Here is a 20173-nt window from a genome sequence, read left to right on the forward strand (position 1 = left end):
GAACTGATGTTTGCTTTTTGGTTGAAATTTCCTAGCTCATCAAATACAACACAACCCCAATGGGAGAGATTGAGGTTGGATATATCTTCCAAAGAATGCCACTTTCTAAAAAGGATAGTGTTTCCACTGCAACAGTTTCAGTCCCCTAGATAGAATCTTCTCATATAAGGACCTTCCTTAACACAACTATAAAAATGAACAGAATATTGCTGGGCATGGTGGCATGTGCCTGTAGTCCCAGCTACTCAGGGGGCTGAGCGAGGAGGATCACTTGCACCCAGAAGTGGCTATTCATGGGTGTGATCAGAACCTGAACTAGCCACCGAATAACCATTGAACTCCTGTCTCCAGCCTGGGTAACATATTGAGACCCCCATCTCTTAAAAAAAAAAAAGAATGAAAGAAAGGAGGGAAGAAAGGAAATGAATAATATTGAACCCCATCAGAGGAATAACCTCTGCTTCTCTCATGTTTAGTGTGCTGACTTGCTTTTCTTGGTTCTCAAATGATGCAATCGGATAGAGCTGCAGCTTCCTGGTTGAGGGTTATTTTTTCATGCCTATATTTAAGATGCTTAATTTTGTGATTCATTCTTTATAATTAGATATAATGTTTAGAATATATCTATGTATATCACATTCACATTTTTCCTTTGAGGGCTATTCTTTTCCCCTCTGAGCTGATCTTAACTGCAAGCTTTTTTTTTTTTTTTTTAAGACAAGGTCTCACTCTGTCACCCAGGCTGGAGTGCAGTGGCATGATCTTGGCTCACTGCAGCCTCCGCCTCCTGGGCCCAAGTGATCCTTCCACCTCAGCCTCCCGGGTAGCTGGGACCACAGGCACATACCACCACGCCCAGCTATTTGTGTGTGTGTGTGTGTGTATGTGTATTTTTAGTACAGACAGGGTTTCACCATGTTGCCCAGGTTGGTCTCGAACTCCTGAGCTTAAGTGATCTGCCTGCCTCAGCCTCCCAAAGTGCTGGGATTACAGGTGTGAGCCATGGTGCCTGGCCTCAACTGCAACCTTATATTTGCAATTGCCATGAGTCAAGAGAGCCCCAGCTGTGTCCATGTGGAAAACTGACATTTCCCCCAAGGTTGGGGGTGTGTGTGTGTGTGTGTGCGTGTGTGTGTGTGTGTGTGTGTGTGTGTGTATGCCCTGGACCATGTACAGTTGAAGAACATGGGTTTGAACTCCACAGGTCCTCTTACAAGCAGATTTTCCTCCATCTCTGCCACTCCTGAGATAGTAAGACCAACCCCTCCTCTTCCTCCTCAACCTACTCAATGTGAAGATGATGAGGATGAAGGCCTTTACAACAATCCACTTCCACTTAATGAATAGTAAATATATTTTCCCTTCCTTAAGATTTTCTTAACCCTTTGTTTTCTCTAACTTACTTTATTATAAGAATACTATATGAAATACATGTGGCCGGGCGCAGTGGCTCACGCCTGTAATCCCAGCACTTTGGGAGGCTGAGGCGGGTGGATCACAAGGTCAGGAGATCGAGACCACGGTGAAACCCCGTCTCTACTAAAAATACAAAAAAAATTAGCCGGGCGCGGTGGTGGGCACCTGTAGTCCCAGCTACTCAGGAGGCTGAGGCAGGAGAATGGCATGATCCCGGGAGGCAGAGCCTGCAGTGAGCCGAGATTGCGCCACTGCACTCCAGCCTCAGGGACAGAGCAAGACTCCGTCTCAAAAAAAAAAAAAAAAAAAAAAAAAAAAGAAATACATGTAACATACAAAGCTTGTGTTAATTGACTTTATGTTACCCATAGGGCTATTAGTAGTTAAGTTTTGGGGAAGTCAAAAGTTATATGTGGATTTTGACTGCATGGGGGCCGGCGCCTCTAACCCCAGCACTGTCCGAGGGTCAACTGTGTACCTTGTTAGCTTGAACTGCAGCTCTTTTCTAGTGCACTGGCCTCACTTTTTTGGTTTCTTTGCCCCTGGGGCTCATGATTTTTAGCCTGTTTCTTTTCTCTTTTGCCCACAGATACGGTTCACTTGAATTAAGCATTCCTCAATACTAAGGCATTGGAAATAAAAACAACCTATTTCTGAGAATAAAAGAGGAGAGCTAGCATGACACCAGTGGCCCCAGCTACTCACCCTAACCCGGATTCTAGGATAGAACACTCAGGATCTGGGCACTGGACACTGATGATAAAGGATTAGATACTAATGATCAACCTGAACCAAGACATAGTCATTGCTCAACTTCAATTTTTCTTCCTTTTTTTTTTAATAGTGAAAATCAAGAGGCTGGGCCTTGAAGCATCTCAGCAAGCATGACGTCCTCTACACCATACCCTCTGGCCTGGGGTTCAGCAGTCTTCACCATTCCCATTCCATGAACCCCTCAAAATCAGGAATACAGGTAGGAATACAGGTAGCCCACATAGCAGGCAAAGGTAATGGAACTAGCCCACCAGGAAGGGGGACTGAGAGGAAAACTCTACACATTTCTGGTTTTCTATCTTCCCTTTCCACTTTTTTTTTTTTTTTTCTTTTTTTTTTTTTTTTTTTGAGACAGTCTTCACCCAGGCTGGAGTGCAGTGGCACAATCTTGGCTCACTGCAACCTCCGCCTCCTGGGCTCAAGCGACTCTCCTGCCTCAGCATCCCAAGTAGCTGGGATTACAGGTGTGTGCCACCATGCCCGGCTAATTTTTGTATTTTTAGTAGAAATCGGGTTTCACCACGTTGGCCAAGCTGGTCTCGAACTCCTGACCTCAGATGATCCACCCGCCTCAGCCTCCCAAAGTGCTGGGATTACAGTTGTGAGCCACTGTGCCTGGCCCCTTTCCACTATTTAATGCATGTCTACCTCTTCAGTCCTTTCTACAATTCAGTGATTAATGATTATGTGCTCAGTACCATACTCAGCATTTTGGTCCTCTTCCTGTTTTTCAAAATGTCCCTCTTGCCCCTGCCACTCCCTTTTCTTGGCATCACCCAGTTTCCCACATGTAACTTTAAGAGTCTCTCCATGCTTCATTTTCAAGGACCTGGCTCCTTTCTTCACAGTGAGTAATAGGAGTTGGTCCTTGGGGGCTGAGGAGAGAGGGACAAGTAGCTCTGAATAGCGCCTCAGAAGCTAACATGGCAAAAGAGGAATGTGTGGGTAGGTAACAAAGTAAAGACAACTGTAGAGTGTTTTATTTCTATTCAGGATTTAAATAACACCTTTGTCATCAAAGTAGCTATGTCAGCATCAATGACCTGCTGATTATAAAATTTATCCTTGGCAGAGAGAAAGAGAATTAACCTTTAATGAATAATTGCCATCTGCCAGCACTGTGTAAGGCTAGTGATTCTCAGTATTTTAATCATCAAGGATTCCTCTGAGATTCTTGTAGAAGTTATGAAATCTCTCCCCTAGAAAAATGCAAATGTACACAAAATTTTACATAGAATTACAGGGGCAAATCATTTTCCTGAAGCATAATCACAGACCTTAGATTAAAATCCTCCGTGCGAGATCCTTGTTATTGAGATGGATACCATTCTCCCCACCTTACAGATGAGGGGACAGGAGATTCAGGGACATACCCAAAGTCACATACCTAATAAATCACAGCCACAGGCCGGGTACAGTGGCTCACGCCTGTAATCCCAGCACTTTGGGAGGCTGAGGCGGGGAAAATCACTTGAGTCCAGGAGTTCAAGACCAGCCTGGCCAACATGGCAAAACCCCTTCTCTACAAAAAATACAAAATTAGCTGGGTGTGGTGGCACGCACCTGTAGCCCCAGCCACTTGGGAGGCTGAGGTGGAAGGATCACCTGAGCCTCGAAGGCGGAGGATGCAGTGAGCCAAGATCACACCACTAAACTTCAGCCTGGGTGACAGAGTAAGATGCTATCTACAAAAAAAAAAAAAGCAGCAGCTATAGACTGAATGTTTGTATTCCCACAAATTACTTTTGAAACCTAATCTCCAATGTGATGATATTAGGAGGTAGGGTCTTTGGGAGGAGGGGTCTTTGGGAGTGTCTTTGGCAGGGCCCTCATGAATAGGATTAGTGCTCCTCTAAAAGAAGCTCCAGAAAGATCCCTCATCCCTTCCACCATGTGAGGTTACAGTGAAGACGGCTGTCTGTGAACCAGGGAGTGCACCCTCAGCAGACACCCAATCTGCTGGCGCCATGTTCTTGGACTCCCCAGACTGCAGAACTGTAAGACGCACATTTTTTATGTTGAGAAGCCACCTAGTCTATGGTGTTCTGTTAAAGCAGCCCAAGCCCACTAAGACAGCAGCAGGAACATTTCAACGTGAGCTGTCTAAACACACCTTCCTGCCTCAAATGAAAACCTCATCTAGGTTTTCCTGTTATTGTAACCATCACTCCTTATTTTTTAAATGAAGAAATAAAAATTATGTGAGAAACTGAAACCCATGTGAAGCATTCTAGACTCAGTCATGGGAAATTAGGAAGCTCAGGATCCTGGAGGCTCCAAATCATACTTATCAGCCAAAAACCGCGCTCCTCCCGAACCCACCCACCCAGCTAAAAACAAGCCAAAGAGGAGCCTTTCTAGAGGCTTCAATTTCCTCAGAACAAAAGAAAAGCTCTCTTCAAAATCAGCAGTCAAAATGTGAACTAATAGACCAGTCAAACCTCTGGATATGAAACAAAACAATTTTAATTTCAGAATATTACAAGAATATAAAAGAAAGACAATGCATAGGATCGTTTCTTTACAATTACACACATATAGTCAAATAAGAATGAAAACTTTAAACAAAACAGTTAAGAAACCTTGTTTCTCTTGTTGAGCAAGCTCAGGGATAGGACAAAGACAACCCTTGCTCTGCAGAAAGAACCCTGGGGTGAGGGAATATTTCCCCCCACAGGTTCTAGCTGTCCCCAGACATGGCCAGGGGAGGGCTCCATGGCTCTTTAGCATAGGCTATGGCCTCACACACTCCAGTCTCCATGCTAACCCAAGCACTCAGGCTATTATGTCCCACATCTCCTCGCTGGCCTGCTTCTGTCAACTCTATGCTGGTAGAAGATCTTAGCATTAGCTGTCTAGGGAAGCTAACTTCCTACAGTGAGTTTTAGTTGAGTTAATCACCACTGGTGTAAAAAGCCTGTGCATCTTAGGAACCCAAATCTTCCCCAAATTCTAGACAAGCCCACAAAATGCTAGCATCTAGGTTTAGATCTAGGTCCTATCTTCTGTTTGAAGGTTTCAGGGTAAAGGAGGGCAGAGATAAGGTTCTCTCCTGGGGAAAGGAGTTCTACACAAAAATGACCTCAGAATGGGGGCCATTAGCCTCAAGCATCTGTATGAGGCCTTGTAGGAAAGAAGACAGAGTCTAGAGACATCTATTTCTAAAAATCACCCGGTTGCATGGCCAGTCACGTTGGGGCACATTCCCAATGACCACAGGTTCTCCTAGAAGGCAGTATTTTCAACTGTATGCTAACACAGGCTCCTGTGAGGGAAGCTGAACAGAAACATTCCTACTCAGGAGGAGAGAATGGCTCTGTTCTGACACTCTAGGATCGACTGTTCTGTTCTAGGTTAACAGAACAGACCTCTGGAGCACCCAGGTGTCACTGTAGTCAACAGCCCTCCACTAGCCCATTTCCCAAGGGTGTTCCCTTATCCTTCCTGAACAACTCTGGAAGGACATTCTGGGTAAAGAACTTTCTTTTGTGGAGGATCAACTGTAGTTTTGGTTAGAATTCATTACCTGCTCCTATTTTGGCACTCAGGAAGAGTCAGTATCTCCTGATGCTCTTTCACTGCTGGCAGAGTTTTCCACACCACATTCATTGGTCCCAATGCAAAAGTTTATCATTGTAAAAGGTGATAAACTCCAACACCTACGGTTCTCACCAGTTCAGTCAGTGGGGTTCACACAGTACAGTCTGGACCAGGAAGGTGGCCTACAGTTTAATATGTGTATCCTGGCACAAACACAACGGCCCATATTGACACCACATCAAAGCCCATCACAGGTGGCCCCAGAAAGAAATGAAGTTGTAAAAACCACAAGAAGAGGCACTCTCAAAGAGATTGTTCCAACATGAAAAACAAACACAATGAAATGGATTCAAAAACAATCTTATAGATTAAAAAACTCTGTTAAATACTGGCTCAAAAACAATACCTGCCCACCAAATCAGAAGGGAGACAGCAGCTTCTGTGGCAAATGATAAAAGGGGTTTTGTCTGTATTTTCTGTAAGATTCCACAGGATTAGAATAGTTACATATTACTAGGTAGAAGGTTATGCTGCTTACTCCTCAAATTTGGATTCTAAGTCAATCACAGCTTCTATTAAGAAAAATGACCTATAAACCCCTAAAGCAAGGGAAAACATCCTCAATAAATAAACAAAACACACACAAACTACCCAAGGAGACCAGCTATATAAACGCATGTGCATGTGATAAATATCTCTCTCGCGACCCTCACCCCAGAACACAACCCTTGCTTTCTGATTCCATTCACCCAAAGAGCATCTACATCCATCTCAATCTCAGCTACTTCCCTTAAATAGAACCAAAAACTAACACAATGACAAGGAGCTATCAGGTCACCACTCTGCTCCCTCTACCTGATGCCAGCCCTGTTTAACAGACCACAGCACCACTTCAGGATGAAGCACATCTAAACAAATAAAGGAAAGAAGGAAGAGTTAAGGAAGAACACCATTTCAATTTGGTGACACCAAAAGGGTTTTCTGTTTGAATTAACTGCTATCTGGTGTAAGGGATTTCATTTTCTTAATAAGAAAAAAAAGTCAAATATTTAATAGAAACCTACGCAAATGAATTTGCTAATATGTGTTTTTAAAAATGACATAAAACTACTCTAGAGAAAGGGGCTTCTAAGCAGTATTGTTTTCCTAACCATCTATTGTTCACACTCTATTAAGCTGGAAGACCAAATTTTACATTTTTCTCCACTATTGCTGTTACAGCAGCAAAAGCAGCAGAAAGGCTGGCAGAGAGGGCTGCCAGCTGGGCACAAGGCCAAACTCTGCTCCCCCAGAGTCATCTTTCATTTCGGCAATGGTGCAGCATATTCAACAGTTTAGAAATAGGTCAGCAAACCACATTTTGTGGGGCAACTGCTTCCCCATAGTGGCCTGACTCAGCTCCAACCCACAGGGTGAGAAGGGTTATACAGCTCCACAGAGCCAGGCACAAACCTGAGCATTCTCCCCTGCCACGTGCTGCTCTCTGGGCAGACACCAGTTCATACTAAGTCGAAGCCATGCCACTGCTCCATCCAACATATGTGAACACACCAAGTCCAAAAACCAGAAGCTCTGGTCTCATCTCCAAATTACCACCTGTGCCCCTTCTGACAAGGAGAGGGCAGCACAGTAATACTCCTTGAACACTGGTGATAAGCCACAGTTGCTTCCAAATAAGAACATTCTCTCCTTTAAATCGTGTCAACTCTGCAGAGGCTGCTGCTGGCTTCTTTTTTCGGATTCTAACTCGTTCTCAGGAGACGGTCTAGCCTGCACCCTGAGAGGGTGCAATATAATCCCACCCATAAAGACTCATCCTGGGACATAAAGGCAGCCAGCCCCTCCTAGGCACACTCCAGAGCTTCCCCCACATACAAATATTTTAGCAAACTTCTACTATGCTGTCAGTGACTTTTCTTGAGTCACAGTGATTTGGTTCAGAAGTATTACGTTGGCACCAGAGATGTTTTAGTCAAGAGGAAATTGAATGAAGGTAACAAGTTTAGCAAAACACAATTATTATGACATCACTGAGGAAAGGGAAAGAGAAAGAGATGGACAAGGGAGGGAGAAATGGATGGAAAGAAGGAAGGAAAAGAGTTTAATAATTAAGATTTGTTAAAATATTGTATCATTCTGAATTCTCTTTTTCAATACTGCAGGTCAAATACTCTGGTGTCAGACCCAAGAAATAATAAAAAATGTCCAGAAAAGCTATAAATTCTTTGGACACAAATTAGGTATTGAGGAATATAGCCTCATAAGATAAAGAGTTTTCCCAACGCTCAAAGTGAAAACAAGGGAAAGGCATCTAGCTTAGAGCCCATCCAAAAGCATGGCTTTTAAAACAAAGAAATAAACAAAAACAACCAAATACCCAACACTATCAAAACAGAGAAAAACCCAAAATATCCATTAAAAATAACATCAAGCCACTAGGACTGACAGTGCTTTTTCAAAAATTACTGGCAGTTGAGCACACATCTCATATTTTTTTCAAAAGTGGAATCTGCCTAAACACATTGAATGAGCACTGAAGACCACCTTACTGTGCTATATAAGCTGGTTGGACAGTTAGTGGTTTCCCCATAATATTAAAAAAGAGAGAGAGAGCCTAAACACTCTCTCAGAAGGCACAGCTTACAAACATCATCCAGTGAGTGGGATTAGAGGTATCAGTTGGGTCACGGTATTAGTTGGCCTTGACAATTCAAAATGCAGCAAGCAAGCTGCAAGTCCAAGCTTTGCTGTGGGCAGGAGTAACACCTTGTCCACTAAAGAGAAAATTCTGCATGGACCATAGAAGACAACTCTGGATCCTTCAGAGAAATCCTAGGTTGAAGGAAAAACAAGAGCATTAGACATGTTCTTAAATATTTCTTTTTGCAAACATCCCATTCAGAAGCCACAGGGTCTACACTTAGTATCTTCTCCAAACTGAGGGCTAATGAGTTTAATTAAGAATTTGTGACTCTGCCAAATAAACATCTGCCTGACATAATCTCGTTCATTAAATCATCTTAATGGCTATAACAGCTAAGAATAAGTGCATATTTTGTGCTGCTCTAAGTTATTTATGTACATTATTTATCCTCACAATAACCAGTATATGAGGTACTACTCCTACCATGTTACAGAGGAAGAATCCACAGCCTACACAGTTCACTTGCCCGAGGACTAATAGCTATCAAGCAGCAAAACTGGGAATGGAACCCAAGCCCAGCTGAATGCAGAACTCATGCTCCTACCACCACTACCCCTCTCAACAGTGAATGTTTACTAAAAGTCAACTCAGCACAAGGCACTGTCATTTTTCAGAGGAAGAGAAGAACAGGAGACAGAAGGCCACAAATACACTAAGTCTGACGTTTGTCTTCTAGAAGAGAAACTAGTTACAGAGATAAGACAACACATGTGAAGTAAATATAGTAAATCATACAGTCAATATTTTTGTAGCATTAATAAGTTCAAAGGAAAAAATATTATATCTAGCTGCATTAGCCAGATAAAGTTTCAAAGAGGAGGTGAGATTTAGGCTAGACTTTGAAGAATGGGTAAGATTTTGACTACTGAAACTAATGGCCATTAATAAGTAGGTGCTAAATCAGTAGTTCTCATGTGAAGGTGACTTTGCCTTCTCACCCCCATGGGACATTTGGCAATGCCTAGAAGCACTTTTACTTATCACAACGGGGGGAAGAATGCTCCCAGCATCTACAGAGTAGAGGCCAGGAAGGCTGCTCATCATACAATGCATATGGCAGCTCCCGCCACAAAGCATTATCTGAACCAACATGTCAGTAGTGCGCCAAGGTTGAGAAATCCTGTACTAAATAAAAGTCTTTTTGGATTATGTTGTTGATCATAGTAATAAAATGTCATTATCTTCTTCAAAGAATATTTTCCTTTATTATAAACATCACTATAAAAAACTCTGGGGTTGTGTATTCATTGTTGTGTAAAAGAAATATATGGCAGGCACCTGGATCTGTGGGCTTGGAGACTGCCAATGTCTGAAGAGAGTTCAGACCTGGAGTTGCCAGGCTGGAAGTAGTTATCACACAGAGAGCAGAGCTGAGCAGTGGAAGGAGACCAAGCTGCAAAGAGGCAGGAGAAGCAAGAGCAGAAAAGAGCAGAGAACTTAAGATAGAGTGTTGAAAAAAATAAAGATGTAGTGGAATAGGCAAACAACAGTAAGCCACTGCAGACAAGGAAAAGAATTAAAGAGAAAGAAGGAGAAAGAGAATAATATAGCATCATAACACCAGGAAGGCATTTCCAGAGAGAGGAAGTGACCAGGAGACAGTAAAGTGAAAGTGCCATTGCCTGATCCAATTGAGGGCCATTCGTTATCTCGACTTCTCTGAACTACTAACATTTTTGAGAATCTAATTAGAACTATATATTCTCTCCCCCAGAAAAACACACATATATACCTACATAAAAGACTCCATCAACAATACCAAGAACTTTATTAGACCATTTAGGAAGTCCACAGATGACAAGGTCAAGAATCCCTGCTCTAAAGCTTACTGGTGAAATATTAAACTGGTTTTTTAAAAATGTCTTTATTTCCAAGGTAGAGTTGTCAATACAGAAAGATATTATTTCCAGATGTCTTTCAAAAATGAAAGCAACAAAAGGTATAACTGATACAAAACAATGTAGCCTTCAAAAATAACTTATGCTTGGTTTTGATTCACGGACATACAGAAATATTTAGACACAAAAAACTCCGGTGGCTCAAGCCTGTAATCCCAGCACTTTGGGAGGCCGAGACGGGCGGATCACGAGGTCAGGAGATCGAGACCATCCTGGCTGACACGGTGAAACCCCGTCTCTACTAAAAAAATACAAAAAACTAGCCGGGCGAGGTGGCGGGCGCCTGTAGTCCCAGCTACTCGGGAGGCTGAGGCAGGAGAATGGCGTGAACCCGGGAGGCGGAGTTTGCAGTGAGCTGAGATCCGGCCACTGCACTCCAGCCTGGGCGACAGAGCGAGACTCCGTCTGGAAAAAAAAAAAAAAAAAAAAAAAAAAAAAAAAAAAAAAAAAAAAAAAACTCAAACACCCATCTTGTCTCAATTAGACAGCCCAGCATAGAAGACAGAAGCAAGCAGGAAAGAAAAGAGAGTTTAGATAATTCATTCAAGGATAAGTAAGAAGAATATACTGAAATCTAATTTTCCAGAAAAGAATTTATCCAAAAGGATTAGGCTTTTGTTCTCTTTCTATTGCTGATGTCTCAAATAGTAATTATGCTCATGTCCCAGCGATAAAACGATCATGTCAAACCAGACTCACTTCAGCTGCCACATGAGCCTTATATAACAAGACCAGGTTTCAGCCCGTTTTCTATAGTAACAACTATAACCACTTGTTAATGCTTTAACAATGACAATGTGGCCGGGCGCGGTGGCTCAAGCCTGTAATCCCAGCACTTTGGGAGGCCGAGACGGGCGGATCACGAGGTCAGGAGATCGAGACCATCCTGGCTAACATGGTGAAACCCCGTCTCTACTAAAAAATACAAAAAACTAGCTGGGCGAAGTGGCGGGCGCCTGTAGTCCCAGCTACTCGGGAGGCGAGCCAGGAGAATGGCTAAACCCGGGAGGCGGAGCTTGTAGTGAGCTGAGATCTGGCCACTGCACTCCAGCCTGGGTGACAGAGCGAGACTCCGTCTCAAAAAAAAAAAAAAAAAAAAAAAAAAAAAACAATGACAATGTGCTGCCAAAACATTATTTCAATTGAGCCTCATAATAAATTAATAAATCTATGAAGTAGATGTAAATTTTATCCTCATTTTCAGAGGAGAAAACTTGAATTCAGAGAGAATGAGTGGTTTTCCTGGGTCAGAGGAATGATAACTCCCATCAGGACTAACCACAAATCTCACAGCCTTTCCACTGGCCCACTTGGCTCCTTCAGAGGAAGACACAGCAGCCTTTTACCAGAAGAGCCTGGGACTATCAGCAGTCCCAGCATTAAACAGTCCTCTTTGTCCTAAATAGCCCCCAAAATATGCTGTACGATATGACGTCCAGGATTCTTAGGCACGAGCTGTTGATCTGGAAAGCTTCACTAATTAGGGCTAGCCTACACAGAAAAGGAACCTAACTATTCCATAAGCATGCTCCCAGCACTGTTGACCTTGGTTCCACAAATCCATTTACACTTGTTTTTAATTTGCTTCGCAAGTATTCTTAAGGTATTTTCCCCATGTGTCCTGTCTGTACAAGAACACAGGGACCATGTAGGTCTGTGTTCACAGCTCTACCCCTTAGCACCCAAGACAATGCTGAGTAGATGGTTCAATAACCACCTGGGGTATGAACTCAAGGGCAGGGACGTGGTCTTGCAATTTTTATGTCACTTCTGACTACAAATGTACTATCCTGGGAATTCAAACAAATGCTACTGACTACATGCAGAAAGGAATTACATTTAGTAAGAACAGAGAGTAAGTACAATTAGTACCTTTTTTCCCCTCTTTCTTCCCTTCAGACCACTTCAATCTTGTTGGTGTCATCGTGACAGCTGGAGAGCCAGAAAATAACTGTAATAAGAAAATTGTACAGTGGTTTCAATGTTCTAATGGCATTCCTATAGAGAGACTTTACTAAATGAATTATTTGTTTAATTTCAATGTGAAGAGTTTTTCTGAGACTGACATATTTATATCTCATTAATCTTAACTGATTTACTGCTGGCTTAATGAAGTAGGCATGCCTAGGATATCTTGAAGCACCACCCCACAGGTAATGTAGACCTCAAATGTCACCTGTCACCTGTGGAATCTCCCAGTAAGAACTAACTGCTTCCTCCAGCACTTGTTTAAGGAGCTATTGTACCGTATTACTCATCTGCTTGTGACTAGTGATATCCTTCTTGAACTCAAAATGTGTGTTTGTTGAATGAATCAATGAAAACCAACAGAAAGAAGGTAGCATAAACGAAAGGACTGAGAAAAAGCCATCTGAATGGCCCAAAGAAACACAGAAAAACAGATGACAGTATATCAATATTCCTCTTTTCTACAAATATATACACACAGACAGACAGTCCAAAGAACAGTGTCTTACTGAGTTTCTATTTTCTTTGCTGGCTCCCTTCAATTCACCAATGGCCACAGATTCTGGAGTGGGGTTCCTCTTTTTCTTTTCTGACATCATCTGATTTCCCAGGACCTTCCGCTGATTTAAGAACAGAAAACATTTGATTTATAAATACCTACTGTATCAATAGTGGTGAAGGCTAGGATAGCTTTCAAAACTGTATACTAGCCTTCAAAACTGTAATGTCCTTGGGTTAAAAAAATCTCAGCATTCTGATAACTCTGTATGGACCCTCTCAGGCCATCTTACACAAGAGAGGCCAAAGTATGTTACCAAAAAAACCCCAAATTATTACTTTTGTTTAAGTGATCACTTTTCTTCCACATTTAAAAGGGCTGAAAGGTTAGAAGCAACTTTATAGTGGATTTAAACAAGCTAATATAGGTCAATTACAGTGTGCTTCTGAGACCAGTTAACTCACAATATAGAAACACCAGTTACTCATCATATAATTTTTTCTCCAAAGATGTGCTGTCTCTCGCAACTATTTAAAAAGTCCCTCCCCCCTACTCACCACTAAGGGATACTTAGGCTGGCTCTTCTCTAAGGCACTTCTTCCTCCCTGTCATTTACTCACACAGGACTGGAACATTTGGAGACATTCTATAAGAGTTCTTAATATAGCGACAAGAAGGTAGAGGCCTTCTTAAGGGGGTCACATGACTATACTGACATTCAGAGCAAGACTAAAAGCTCTTTCATCTCTGAACAGCTTAGAAATGATGTAGTTTACATAACCGCCAACAGTGACAATTCTACCATCTTTGGAGAAATCTTTTTTTCCCTTAGAGAATAAATTTGAATTCCAAAAAAAGAACATATCAAAACTAGAACATTAAACCCTACATTATAAATATCAGCAGCAATATTCAGAACATTCTGATTTAATAAATAATTTACATGAGAGGAGTTCTACAGGAAAAATCTCTAGCCAAAAAAGGGATCGAGACAGGCTAGATGGTCAATTATACCTTGATAAGGCTGAGGGAAAACACAACTTAAAAATAATATTTTAGGCCAGGAGCGGTGGCTCACACCTATAATCTCAGCACTTTGGGAGGCTGAGGCGGGTGAATCACTTGAGACCAGGAGTTTAAGACCAGCCTGGCCAACATGGTGAAATACTGTCTCTACTAAAAATACAAAAATTAATTGGGCATAGTGGTGCATGCCTGTAATCCCAGCTACTCGGGAGGCTGAGGCATGAGAATCACTTGAACCCGGGAAGCGGAAGTTGCAGTGAGCTGAGATCATGCTACTGCACTCCAGCCTGTGCAACACAGTGAGACTGTGTCTCACAAAAAAAAAAAGACTAACACATAGAGAAACATTTATCTGAATATAACCTTTCTGATTATCAATCATCTCTAATACAGGGAAGTCAGAGGGAATGATAGATTCTTCCAAATGAGAAGAAAAAAATGAGAATAAACTAAGGATGTTCATTTTACTAGCCCTGAATAAGCAGGTAAATGCACTTTTAGGATTCTAGCTAAGAGATTTTTTTTTTAATGGGATAAAAGAAACATAACATAAAAAGTACTATTTTAATCCTTTTTTTTTGAGACTGAGTCGTGCTCTGTCACCCACGCTGGAGTGCAGTGGCACGATCTTGGCTCACTGCAAGCTCTGCCTCCCAGGTTCACGACACTCTCCTGTCTCAGCCTCCCGAGTAGCTAGGACTACAGGCGCCTGCCACCACGCCCGGCTAATTTTTTGTATTTTTAGTAGAGATGGGGTTTCACCGTGTTAGCCAGATGGTCTCGATCTCCTGACGTTGTGATCCACCCGCCTCGGCCTCCCAAAGTGCTGGGACTACAGGTGTGAGCCACTGCGCCCGGCCCCTATTTTATACCATGTTTAAGTATACAGTTCAGTGGTATTAAGTATCTTCATAGTGTTGTGCAATCATCACCATCATCCATCTTCAGAACTTTCTCATCCTCCCAAACAGAAATACTGTACCCATTAAATAATATTTCCTCATTCTCTTCATACTCTTAGCTCCCCTGACAACCAACCACCTTCTCTACTTTCTGTCTCTACGAACCTGACTCATAGGTACCTCAGTGGAATCATACAGTATTTTTCCTTTTATGACTGGATTATTTCTCTTAGCATAATGTCTTCAAGATTCATGCATATTGTAGAATATGTCAGAATTTCCTTCCTTTTTAAGGACAAATAATGTTCCATTATCTGTATATCCAAGTTTTGTTATTCATTCATCGGTCAATAGACAGCTGGGTTGCTTCTCCCTTTTGGCTATTGTGAATAATGCTGCTATGAAGACGGGTGTACGAATATTGCCTCAAGACCCTGCTTTCGATTCTTTTGGGTATATACCGGGAGTAGCATTGCTGGATGATAAGGTCATTCTCTTTAAATTTTTTAGGAACTGCAATACTGTTTTCCACAGTAGCTGCTCCATTTTACATTCCTATCAACAGTGCACAGGGATTCCAATTTCTCCACATCCTCATCAACATTTGTTATTTTGTTATTTTTTTTTTTATAATAGCCATCCTAGTGGGTGTGAAGTGGTATCTACTTGTGGTTTTGATTTACATTTCCCTAATGATTAGTAATGTTGAACATCTTTTCATGTACTTCTTGGCCATCTGTACATCTTCTCTGGAGAAATGTCTATTTTATTCCTTTTTTTTTTTTTTTTTTTGGAGATGAAGTCTCGCTGTATCACCCAGGCAGAAGTACAGTGGCGCAATCTCGGCTTACTGCAACCTCCGCCTCCTGGGTTTAAACGATTCTCCTGCCTCAGCCTCCAGAGCAGCTGGGACTATAGGCACGTGCCAACATGCCCGGCTAATTTTTTGTATTTTTAGTAGAGATGGAGTTTCACCGTGTTAGCCAGAATGGTCTTAATCTCCTGACCTCATGATCTGCCCACCTCAGCCTCCCAAAGTGCTGGGATTACAGGCGTGATCCACCACGCCTGGCCTTTGCCCACTTTTTAATGAGGTTGTTTTTGCTGTGTTGAGTTACAGGAGTTATTTAGATTATTACGGATATTAACCCCTAATCATATATATGATTTGCAAATATTTTCTCCCAATCCAGGGGTTGCCTTTTCACTCTGTAGATGGCAAAGGAAATTTTGGTGTCAACTAAGCCTAATGTCCTAGAAGCTACTGGCCCCAGGTCAGGATTGAGAGTGAATTCTAGATATCTATAAATTATAACTAGGACCAAAATTACAGTAAGATGAATTTGTAAATGCTAACAGCTGTACCTTAAAAAAAAAAAAAAAAAAATTACAGACACAGTGGCTCACATCTGTAATCTCAGCACTTTAGGGGGCCAAAGCAGGAGGATCACTTGAGCCCAGAAATTCAAGATCAGCAACACAGGCTGTGCATGGTGACTCACGCCTGTAATCTCAGCACTTTGGGAGGCCGAAGCGGGCAGATTACCTGAGGCCAGGAGTTCAAGACCAGGCTGGCCAACATGGTGAAACCCCGTCTCTACTAAAAATACAAAAAATTAGCCAGGCATGGTAGTGGGCACCTATAATCCCAGCTACTCGGGAGGCTAAGGTGGAAGAATCGCTTGAACCCCAGAGGTAGAGGATGCAGTGAGCTGAGATCACACCCACTGCACACCAGCCTGAGACACAGAGAGAGACTCTGTCTCGAAACAAAAAAGACCAGCAACACAGCAAGACCCCATCTCTACAAACATTTAAAAATCAGCCAGGCCTGACGGCATGCACTTGTGGTCCCAGCTACTTGGGAGGCTGAAGAAGGAGGATAGCTGAGTGCCCAGGAGATCAAAGCTGCAATAAGCCACGATAGTGCCACTTGTACTTCAGCCTGGGCAACAGAGCAAGACACTGTCTCAAAAATAAAAAAATAAATATTACAAGTTATTTATTTTTAGGGCAAAAATTTTAAATTTTAAGCAAAGAGCTCCTTATGTGGCTGGAATTATAGATCTTAATAACAATTTTTAAAAGAAAAGCAGGGCAAAACACCAAAAAATCAAAATAAAACAAAATCATTATCCTCAGCAAACTAACACAGGAACAGAAAACCAAACACCACATGTTCTCACTTATGAGTAGGAGCTGGCCGGGTGCGGTGGCTCACACCTATAATCCCAGCACTTTGGAAGGCCAAGGTGGGTGGATCACTTGAGGTCAGGAGTTTGAGACCAGCCTGGCCAACATGATGAAATCCCATCCCTACTAAAAATACAAAAATGAGCCAGTCATGGTAGTGCACGCCTGTAGTCCCAGCTACTTGGGAGGCTGAGGCAGGAAAATGGCTTGAAACCAGGAGGCGGAGGCTGCAGTGAGCCGAGATCAAGCCACTGCACTCCAGCCTGGGTGACAGAGAGAGCCTCCATGTTAAAAAAAAAAAAAAAAAAAAGTGGAGCTAAACAATGAGAATACATGGACACAGGGAGGGGAACAACACACACTGGGGCCTGTTGGGGGGTGTGGCTGGGGGACAGAGAGTATTAAGAAAAATAGCTGGCCAGACGCAATGGCTTATGCCTGTAATCCCAGCAATTTGGGAGGCTGAAGTGGGCGAATCACCGGAGGTCAGGAGTTCCAGACCAGCCTGGCCAACATGGTGAAACCCCCTCTCTATTAAAAAGACAAAAATTAGCCGGGTATGGTGGCAGGCACCTGTAATCCCAGCTACTTGGGAAGCTGAGGCAGGAGAATCACTTGAACCCAAGAGCGGGAGGTTGCAGTGAGCCGAGACTGTGTCACTGCACTCCAGCCTGGGTGACAACAGTGAGACTCTGTTTCAAAAAAAATTTTTTTAATAAAAATAGCTGCTAATGCATGCTGGGCTTCATACCTAGGTGATGGGTTGACAGGTGCAGTAAACCACCATGGCACACATTTACCTATATAACAAACTTGCAATCCTGCACATGTATCCAGAACTAAAAATTAAAAAAATAAAATAAATTAAAAAAAGGATACTCAGTGCTTTGGGGGCAGCAATCTCTTCCAAAAAACAAACAAAAAAAAAAAAAAGAAAAGGAGAAAAGAAAAGCAGTGTATGGTACTAATCTCTCTCCAAGTTAACCAAAACCTTGCCTTAGTTCATGCATGGAAATTTGAACCCCATGATCAAGTTATCTACTGCCACCTGAAGGCAATATTCCTTCACTACAAGTTCCGACAGTCTGAAGACTTGTAAATTTAATCTGCAAACACCACGACAGCAGCAATAACATGGAAGCATATTTTGTATTTGTTTTAAAAACAAGATTTTTACTGAATTTGATACATGGAAGAAAGTACAACTGTTAAAAATATTAAGCTCACAAAAATCTGGGGTATCAAAACTCACTAGTCTATTAGAAAATTCCGTTTTCTAACAGTTTCCCTAGTCTGTCACAACTTCCTCACTTCTCCACAGGTTTACCAAATTGCATTAAAAAGTGTGTAACTTGAAGCAGGTCAGAAAACAAAAGAGGCCGCTTACACTGCTCAGGAATGCAGACTCTGTCCTCAGCCCCAGAAGAAAAGGAAGCACCCTTACTTCTAGTACTCCTCACTTCACAGAGCCCCTTCTCTGATGTGAAACACGGCAAAGCGCTTTGCAATATAAAAGCTTTTCAACATTTTGTCTTCACCCCCTTATAAATTAGCCCTTTATAGGGTCCCCAAAAACAGAAGAAAACTTTTTATGCATAAGAAAAATCACACTGTTACATTTCCTAAAAATCAATGCTGAAAATGACAGCCCAGCACACCTACCTTAATAAGCCCACTGAAGGAGCGTGAACGAGCCCTCTTTTGTACCTGGGAAGCAGAAGGTTCTCGCCCTGGTGTCTGGGTCAATGACTGCTTATTAAACTAAAAGAAAACATAGAGAACATTTTATAAATATTTTCCCATCAAGACACAGCATTCTGTGACAACTAATAGCTAAGTGTAAATAAAAGTCCAGGAAAAACTGAGTCTGTGCATAGATGGATTAGGAGGTCAACAAGCAAATCACAAAGTCAGAAATGATGATGCCAAAAGAATTGGATTCAATTGCTCTGAGGGGCTCTGCACGCCACATTCCTTGAATGTAGAATTACTGTCCCTATTTTACAGACAAAAAAACTGAGACTTGGAGAGTTTATCAAATTTACCCACGATCCTCAGCTGCTAACCAAGACTTTTTTGCAACAAAGCATCTTGGAACCACAGAGTTATTGGCACAATCTAAAACAGTCCCTAATTTAACATAAATTGCATACAGAAATTTTTTAAGTTACTAAAACTCTTTAAATGGACATCTATCATGACTGCCGGCCAACAATATCGTCAGAGGAAATACATCAGAATGCAGACTTGTCAATGCTATCAACATCAGCTCTCTGGAGGTACCTAAAGTGGAAAATGAGAAGACCCAATGCATTGAATAATCTTATTCAATGCTTTGATTAGCCATTCATTTCCCACTTAAAAAGTAATAATAATATAGCATTTAACTCTTCTACTCTTCTGCCTTTTCTGGTGGTTGTTGTTGGAGACAAGAGTCTCACACTATTGCCCAGGCTGGAGTGCAGTGGCACAATTGCAGCTCACTGCAACCTCCACCTCCCAGGTTCAAGCAATTCTCATGCCTCAGCCTCACGAATAGCTGGGATTACAGGCGTGCGCCACCACACTCAGCTAATTTTTTCTATTTTTAGTAGAGATGGGGTTTCATTGTGTTGGCCAGGCTGATCTCGAACTCCTGACCTCAAGTGATCCGCCCACCTCGGCCTCCCAAAGTGCTAGGATTACAGGCGTGGGCCACCACACCCAGCCTCTTCTGCCTTTTCTAACTATACTTTGAAAATTTTGGAATTGTAAAAATTTGGAAATTTTATCAGTTCGAGTTCTGGAGGTTAAAAATTATTTTTACATAAAACTACCAAGAGGTTCTCAAAGTTAATTATCTTGGCAAGCAGAAAAATTAGCCACGTCTAAAGAGCTTAGCTAGTAAGTATCCCTCCTGAATAAATTGGGACAAGTAAAAATGCATCGTTCCTGATGTTGGCAAGGGTACAGTAAGGTAAATTCTCTCATATCCAACTCGGGGGAGTGTTACCTGGCAAAATGTTCTGGGAGGGTATTTAGCAAGGTGTATCCAGAGCCTTTTTAAAATGCATATTAAAAAGTACACGCCACTAAAAATACAAAAATTAGCCAGGCATGGTGGCATACATCTGCAGTCTCAGCTACTCAGGAGGCTGCAGTGGGAGGATCATGATCACCTGAGCCCAGGGAGGTTGAGGTTGCAGTGAGCCATGATTGTGCCACTGCACTCCAGCCTAGGCAACAGACTCAGGAAAAAAAAAAAAAAAAAAAA

The 20173-nt window shown here is 42.1% G+C and overlaps 1 protein-coding gene across 1 annotated transcript in view; it reads right to left on the reverse strand.

The window, feature by feature from the left end:
* Positions 1–4632: 4632 nt before the first annotated feature.
* ARHGAP19 (Rho GTPase activating protein 19) overlaps positions 4633–20173 on the reverse strand; it is a 78101-nt gene continuing 62560 nt past the window's right edge. Inside the window, exons 9-12 of the mRNA XM_025396917.1 lie at positions 18583–18681; positions 12810–12920; positions 12205–12283; positions 4633–8562 (exon numbers count right to left, since the gene is read on the reverse strand). Coding sequence (XP_025252702.1) covers positions 8552–8562; positions 12205–12283; positions 12810–12920; positions 18583–18681 — 300 coding nt within the window. The 3' untranslated portion in view covers positions 4633–8551. The remainder of the gene's footprint in view (positions 8563–12204; positions 12284–12809; positions 12921–18582; positions 18682–20173) is intronic.

This window comes from Theropithecus gelada, chromosome 9 (assembly GCF_003255815.1).
Source record: "Theropithecus gelada isolate Dixy chromosome 9, Tgel_1.0, whole genome shotgun sequence".
NCBI lineage: Eukaryota > Metazoa > Chordata > Mammalia > Primates > Cercopithecidae > Theropithecus > Theropithecus gelada.